General features: G+C 40.7%; 1 protein-coding gene across 1 annotated transcript; it reads left to right on the top strand.

Annotated features, from left to right (window-relative positions):
* Positions 1-5790: 5790 nt before the first annotated feature.
* Positions 5791-7813, top strand: LOC132674805 (zinc finger and SCAN domain-containing protein 4). The gene is made up of 3 exons (XM_060627330.3): positions 5791-6248; positions 6679-6844; positions 6936-7813. Exons 1-3 carry the CDS (start codon positions 5853-5855, stop codon positions 7676-7678), a joined length of 1305 nt encoding a protein of 434 aa, XP_060483313.3. The 5' UTR covers positions 5791-5852; the 3' UTR covers positions 7679-7813.
* Positions 7814-8187: the final 374 nt, after the last annotated feature.

Genomic DNA, 8187 nt, shown 5'->3' with positions numbered 1-8187 from the left:
TTTCTATTTCTTCCTGTTTCAGTTTTGGTAGTTTGTACATTTCTAGGAATTTATCTATTTCTTCCAAGTTGTCCAATTTGTAGGCATATAATTTTTCACAATATTCTCTTATAATTGCTTGTATTTCTGTGATGTTGGTTGTTATTTCTCCTATCGTTTGTGATTTTATTTATTGGGGCCCTTCCTCTTTTTTTGATAAATCTGGCTAGGAGTTTATCAATTTTATTAATTTTTTCAAAGAAATCAGTTCCTAGTTTCATTGCTCTGTTCTAATTTTTTTTTTTTTAGTTTCTATATCATTTATTTCTGATCTAACCTTTATTATTTTCCTTCTGCTGGCTTTCGGCTTCGTTTGTTCTTTTTCTAATTCCCTTAGGTATAAGGTTAGGTTGTTTATTTGAGGTTTTTCTTCTTGAGGTAGGAGTGTATGGCTATATACTTCCCTCTTAATACCACTTTTGATGCATCCCAAAGATTTTGGACCATTGTATTTCATTTTCATTTGTTTCCATGTATTTTTTAATTTCTTCTTTGATTTCCTGGTTGATCCATTCATTGTTTGGTAGCATGTTGTTTAACCTCCATATATTTGTGGTTTTTCCACTTTTTCTTGTGGTTGACTTAAAGTTTCATAGTTTTGTGGTGGGAAAACATGCATGGTATGATCTCAATTGTTTTGTACTTGTTAAGCCTGATTAGTGACCTAATATGTGACCTATTCTGGAGAAGGTCCCATGTGCACTTGAAAAGAATGTGTAGGGGCACCTGGGTGGCTCAGTCAGTTAAGCATCCAACTCTTGATTTTAGCTTGGGTCATGATCTCATGGTTCATGGGTTTGAGCTCTGTGTCGGGCTCCCGCACTGACAGCGTAGAGCCTGCTTGGAATTCTTTCCCTCTCTCTCTCTCTCTCTCTCTCTCTCTCTCTCTCTCTCTCTCTCTGTGTCTGCCCCTCCCATGGTCAAATAATCTTTAAAAAAAAAAAAGAATGTATATTCTGCTTTAGGATGGAATGTTCTGAATATATCTGTTAAGTACATCTGGTCCAATGTGTAATTCAAAGCCATTGTTTCCTTGCTGATTTTTAGCTTAAGTGGTCTAAATGGGATATTAAAGTACCTTACTATTTTATTATCATTTCATTCCTTTATGTTTGTTTTTAGTTGTTTTATATATTTGGGTGCTTTCATGTTGAGGATATATTGTTACTCTAGGTTTCTTTTGATGTCCATTTGCATGATAAATGTTTCTTCATCCCCTCACTTTCAATGTGCAGGTATCTTTAGGTTGAAAATGAGTCTCTTGTAGGCAGCATATCAATGGGTCTCATATTTTAATCCATTCTGATACCTTTTGTCATTTGATTTGGAGCATTTAGTCCATTTACATTCCGAATAATTGTTGATATGTATTTAGTGTCATTTTATTACTTTTTCTCAGTTTCTGGAGATTTTCCCTGTTCCTTTCTAGTCTTTGTCACTTTTGATCTTTCCCACTCAAGGAGTCCCCTTTAATATTTCTTTCAGGACTGGTTTAGTGGTCATGAACTCCTTTAGTTTTTATTTGTCTGGGAAACTCTTTATCTCTCCTTCTATTTTGAATGATAGCCTTGCTGAATGGAGTATTCTTGGCTGCATATTTTTCCCATTCAGTACATTGAATATATACTACCACTGCCTTCTGGTTTGCCAAGTTTCTATGGAGAGATCTGCAGGTGGCCTTATAGGTCTTCCCTTGTGAGTTAGACTCCTTTTGTCTTGCTGCTTTAAGGATTTTTTTCTTTATCGCTGTATTTTGCAAATTTAATTACAACATGTGTTGCTGTTGGCCTGCTTTTGTTGATTTTGATGCAAGTTCTCTGCGCCTCATGGATCTGGATGTCTGTTTCCTTTCCCAGATTAGGGAATTTTTAAGCTATTATTTCCTCACACAAACCTCTTGCCTCCTTTTCTCTCTCTTCTTTGGGACTCCTATGATATGAATGTTATTACATTTGATGGAATCACTGAGTCCCCTAAGTCTATTCTAGTGATCTGTAGTTCTTCTCTCCCTTTTGTGCTGTTTCATTATTTTTCATTATTCTATCTTCTATATTACTTTTCCCTCTGGTTCTTCCATTCTTGTGGTCATTACATCTAGATTGTTTCAAATCTGTTACTGCTTTTCATTTGTTTTTTTTTTTTTAAACGTTTATTTATTATTGAGAGACAGACACAGAGCATGAGCAGGGGACCGGCCAAGAGATGGAGAGACACAGAATCTGAAGCAGGCTCCAGGCTCTGAGCTGTCAGCACAGAGCCGGATGTGGGGCCTGAACTCACAAACCGCGCACAAACCACGAGATCGTGACCTGAGCTGAAGTCAGACGCTTAACCGACTGAGCCACCCAGGCACCCCTTTAATTTCTGGTTTTTAACTTTTATCACTGTGGTAAGGGCTTCCCTGAAGTCTTCCATTCTTTTCTCATGCCTAGCAAGTATCCTTGTGTTTGCTGCTTTAAATTCTCCATCAGGCGTATTACTTATATCTGTTTCAATTAGATGTCTGGCCATGAACTTTTCTTATTTCATTTGGGATGAATTACTTCATCTTGGACATTTTGTCTCTGTCTCTGTCTCTGTGTGTTAGAAAAGCCTGTTTTGTTTTCTGGTCCTGAGAGTAATAGCTTTATGATAAAGAGGCTGTTTGGTGTCCAGGGGCTGACGCTTCAAAGAGTGTCCCTGGTGTGTGTGTGTGCACTCTGCTGCTGTGTTTTGGCTGCTCCGTCCTTCAGTCCAGTCCTCTGCAGGTGCTCTCCTTGCCTGCGGTGGGCAGTGTTTGGGCCTTGGCCAGAGTGTGGGGGAGTTTTAACTAGGTGTGTTCCGGTCTGATTGTTAAATGAGACCTGATGCTACTTCCACTAGAACTGAAGCCTTGCAGAACTTTCTGGTTGGGAATCATGGTGTGGGCAGGGGTTTCTGCTGGTCTTCTGGGGAAGGGGCCCACTTGGCTGGCCCCGAGGCCCACTTGCCTGAGAAGGCCAATGCAGGCAGAGCACAGTGGGGCAGGACGTGATGTAAGTATGTTAGGCAGCCAGTGTCAGCATTGTCTGGGTTACTGAAGTTGGCTTATGCTGAGGGGCAGGGGAGGGAAATGGGCCAGTTCCTTTGTCCCTGGAGAGGGGTCTCCGCGTTTGCTGCTCTTTTTAGGAAGCACTCCCAGAGGGTGAATGATTTCCCTTCATGCATCCCAGTCATTTTTCAGATTGCTGTTTTCATACCGTCAGTCTCAAGGTTGCTTGCCTGCCTGGGGCTGCGCAGTGCACTTCGGGCTCTATCCCAGCCAAGCCTGCTGACTTTTAAAACTCCAGACTTTAGCGACCTGGTATGGCGGGGTCCTGTGCTGGTCTTCAAGGGGAGGGTCTTGCCATGTGGGGACTGAGGGAGGCTTGATGGAGGACAGGCACAGCAGAGTGCTGCTATGTAGAATTTGGAGCAAAGCAGGCTAGACAGCCAGTGTCCGGGTTAGTCACCCTCAGCAGGTGTCTCTGCGCCTATGCTGAGGGGCAGGGGAGGGAAATGGTGCCTGTCAGCTCTTTTGTCCCCAGAGAGGCATCTCTGGGAATGCCATCTCTCATGGATGGGCCCCAGGATGCCTGCCTTCTCTCCAGGAGTAGGGCAGCGTCCTCAGATCTCTATCCCAGCCAAGCCCACAGACCTCTAAAACTCCAGCCTTCGAGCCCCGCTGGTTGCATGCAAAAACACAAAAATCAGCCCCTCCCACATTCCCAGCCAAAACAGCTTTGGGGAAGTGTTGTCCTTGTGCATGTGCGCTCCACTCTTTCTTCTCCTCTTTCTCCGTGACCGGGAAACCACATCTCTGTACTTCCTACTTCCCGATGTGGCCTCCTCTCTCCCTCTAGTTGTGCAGTTTGTTCTTGCAGTCCTCAGGTCAATCTCTTGGGTATTCAGAATGATTTGATAAGGTCCTCCTCCTACTTTGCCATCTTGGCTCCCCCACTCCTCAACCTATCTCATTTTATTCACCTTCTTTACTTTTTCTAATACCTTATTGTCTAACAATAATTGAAAGAACATGCTTTATACTAGATCATGGCCCTCACGTAATTATTATCACGTCAGTGTCATTTTTCACAAATCAAGTAACTGAATACATCTCAGTATTGGACACTATTCTGTTACTTAAAAAAAAATTTTTTTTTTTAGCATTTTTTTCATTTTCTTGAAAGAGACAGAGTGCGAGCAGGGGAGGGACAGAGAGAGAGGGAGACACAGAATCTGAATCGGGCTCCAGGCTCTGAGCTGTCAGCCCAGAACCCAGTGCGGGGCTCAAACCCACGAACAGTGAGATCATGACCTGAGCCGAAGTCAGAAGCTTAACCAACTGAGCCACCCAGGCGCCCCTGTTCTGTTACTTTTTATCTGTCTATCTTTGTGCCACTATGCCACCACCTTAACTATTATAGTCTCATAATAAAATGTTATTTGGTTGTGTAAATCCTCCAAATTTATTCTTCAGAAATAAGTTGCTGATATATTAAATTTTTGCCTGTTGGTGTCCATGTATTTTAGAATTGCTTTGTCAATTTCTCTCTCTCTCTCTCTCTCTCACTCTCACTCTCACTCTCACTCACATACACACACACACACACAACATATTTTGGATTTTCCTTGAAATTGTATTGAATATATAAATCAATTTGGAGAGAACTGACATTTTCTATAATGAGTCCTTCAACCAATCCATAAATATGGCTTTTCCTTCTCAATATTATTTTGTAGTATGTGTGTAGAGGTTTTAAATATCTTTCATTACATATGTTCATAGGTGTTTGATGTTGGTCATTGAAGTGATAAAATTTTTACTTTAATTTTATCTGCTGTCTTATTAATAGAAATTTATTTTTGGAATATTGGCCTTGTATTGGGAACCTTGCTAAATTCACCCAGTCTAATATTCCTAGAATATTTTGGATTTTTCTTCAAATAAAATCAGGCCATCTATAATAGTTGATGTTGTTTCTGATCTTATTTCACTGATTAGGTACCAGTCAAATGTTACAAAGAGTTAATAATGGGCTTCTATTTCTCAATCTCAAGGGCAAAACTTTTAAGAATAATTTTTGCTGCAGTTATGTTGTAAATGGTTTATCACACAATGGAAGTTCTCTTCTACTCCTAGTGTACTAAATATCTTTCTCAGGATTGAGTGCTGACTTTTATTACTTGCTTAATGTATCTACTACTAAGATGATAGCATATTCTGTAAATTCAATCGTGTGATAAATTACATTCCTTTTTGAGATTTAACCCAAATTGTATATAAAGCTAAAATCCACCAATTCGTGATATATTATTTTCCTTATATATGACTGAGTTTGATTTGCAGATATTAAGGATTTTTGCATCTATGCTCAAGAGAATTATTGGCCGGTAGTGTTTCTTTCTTTAATGTACTTGTAAGGTTTTATTATCAGCAAGGTTAATTAACTTCATTAACTAAAAGAGAAGTGTCTTTTTCTATGATTTTGGTAAGACTAGCATTATTTCTTTCTTAAATGTCTCAAAATTCACCTATGAAGTAATATGGGCCTGAAATTTATACTTTTTTTTTGTTAAAATTATGCCAGTGATATGATTAAATATATATCTCTTCTATTTATAGCTTGTGGTTTTTAAACATCCACCACTATGTAACATTTGACTGTTAGCTAACTAGTCAACTAGCAAAATAAGATGAGAAAATGTATCAAATATTATAGATGTCCCGATTTTGTCTTGAAACAGATCTCCAGAAACACAGGACTTCACAAACTGAATCCAGAAAGTTGAGTCTCTGATAAATATTACTAAGAATGGATTTAGATTTCAGAACCTTGTTTCTGTGTGACCCATCCATGGATAACCTTGGATCAGGAAATAAAGACTTTAAACCCAGCCAAGGACCTGCTCTCCAAAAGGCAGAGGAGATCTCTGAGCTCCAGGACACCCAGCACAACTTATTTCAAAATGGCAACAACTCATTTGCAAAGCAGGAACTGCAAAGACTCTATAAATCATTTTACTTGTGGCTGCAGCCAGAAAAACACAGCAAAGATGAAATTATTTTTCAAGTGGTCCTGGAACAGTTTATGATCAATCGACACTGCAGTGATCGGTCTACATTGAAGGAGAAGTGGGAATCAGGTGGCAGAAACCTGGAGAAATTCATGGAAGGTCTGAGTGATGGTTGCATGAAGCCACCTGGCTTAGTGAGTACAAAGTTCTTCCCCCTGGAGTGAGGGTCCAAAAAGAGTAAGGAATAAGTAGTAGGCGACAGCTGGAAGTAGAGAAGGAAGTTATTGTAGACCCAGTTATTAGTCAGATCACACTCTTCCTCACCAAGGGGAATCTTTACCAACCTATGTGAGCAAAAATAAAAAGTGTTACAGTCATTCCTTGTGGGACATATAGGAACCAATATATTAATTTATTTAATTGCATTTTATTGATGAGGTGGTAGGAACTCACTGAGAAGTTGTCAGTTGGGAAAAAACCTCAAAGGTGAGGAGAAATGCCTTGACAAGAGCTGCCTCTTCCCACAGAAAGCCTTAGTATTCATCTTTTTCATTAGGGAAGACATACTAATGAAGATTATATAACAGTGATCATTGGTTTTTTTTGTTTTTGTTTTTGTAACAGGTCCACGTCCACATGCAGGGACAGGAAGCCCTCTTTTCTGAGAATATGCCCTTAAGAGAAGTCATTGTTCATCTCGCCAAACAGTTGTCACCAGGAACCCCAACAGGAGAGAATATGGGGACACCGTCCTGTACTCCCCAGGATACTTCCCTGACAATGGGACGAGGTGAGTGGGGCAGGCCAAGGTACCGGAGGGATGTTCTATGTGGACTTCCTCCTGGCTACAACTTCACTGAGTCACATTTTTGCCCTCACAGGAGATGAAGATAAAGAAAATGGTGGCAACATTGACCAAGTAAATGACGGTATTACTAGTCAAGGCAATGAAATCCCTTCCCTGCTCATTATCCAGGAAGAGGGCTGTCCTAGGCCTGAAGACGACAGTGTTTCTTTGAAGAATCCAGTCAGCTCTGGAAGAACAGGTCTAGCTATCTCCGGGTCCCAGGAGGGGTGCCCAAAAGGACCCCCTTATCAAGATATCCTTATGGAGGTGGGACCAGGGTTTCTCTCTCAGCCAGTCAAGGTCACCCCTGAGCCTGTTCCTACCCACCAGAATGAGGGAATCTCCACATGTGAGGGACTCCAAGAAAGATCCCATGAAGCCCCCAAACCATATAGATGTGAAAAGTGTCCCAAGATCTTTAGGTATTTCTCTCAGCTAAAAGCCCATCAGAGAAGACACAATAATGAGAGGACATTTATTTGTGGTGAGTGTAACAAAGGCTTCTTCCAAGCATCAGACCTACGCGTGCACCAGATGATTCATGTAAAAAAGAAGCCTTTCATGTGCAGCACATGTGAAAAGTCCTTCAGCCACAAAACCAACCTCCGGGCTCATGAGAGAATCCACACGGGAGAGAAGCCCTACGCGTGTTCCCTTTGCCGGAGAAGCTACCGCCAGTCATCTACCTACCACCGCCACCTGAGGACTCACCAGAAAATGGCCTTCAAAAGTGCTCCTTCCACACCAGAAGCTTCCTCAGCTGCAGCCCCAATGTAATGTACACAAATGTATATGCAAGTATGTATATTTCCATCGTACTTCTCTGTTTGGAAGATAATTTCTAATTTCCTGATCGTATTCTCCATTTCCTGTCTTACTCCATTAAAATATAACTTTAAGGAGGTCAGGGAATTTGTTTGTTCACTGAAGTATTTCTGGTACCTAGAAAAATGGCTGCCACATTTCAAATGACCAATGACCATCTATTGAATGAATGTGTAATATTGGTGTTTATTCCTTAAAATCCAAGAATGTTCAGCCCCGGCGGCTCCCATTGGTCAAGTGAGGCTTTCTCTCCTGCTCCCGTCCTCTGTCCACACTCTTTATCTCTTGTGGGCTGCATGCACCTAAAGACACTTTCCAGTGTGAAAGTGAACTTTTATATTTAAGTTATATAATCAGTTAATTTACTGGAAATGTTAATGGCTAAATGGACCTGCATAAGACTAAAAGTTGCAGAATGCTATTTGAGTGATAGAAACCAGAAAGGTAGAATGTTTTCCCCT

The sequence above is a fragment of the Panthera onca genome, chromosome E2 (genome assembly GCF_046562875.1).
Source record: "Panthera onca isolate mPanOnc1 chromosome E2, mPanOnc1 haplotype 2, whole genome shotgun sequence".
NCBI classification, from domain to species: domain Eukaryota; kingdom Metazoa; phylum Chordata; class Mammalia; order Carnivora; family Felidae; genus Panthera; species Panthera onca.
This window is presented reverse-complemented; position numbering and strand designations above follow the sequence as displayed.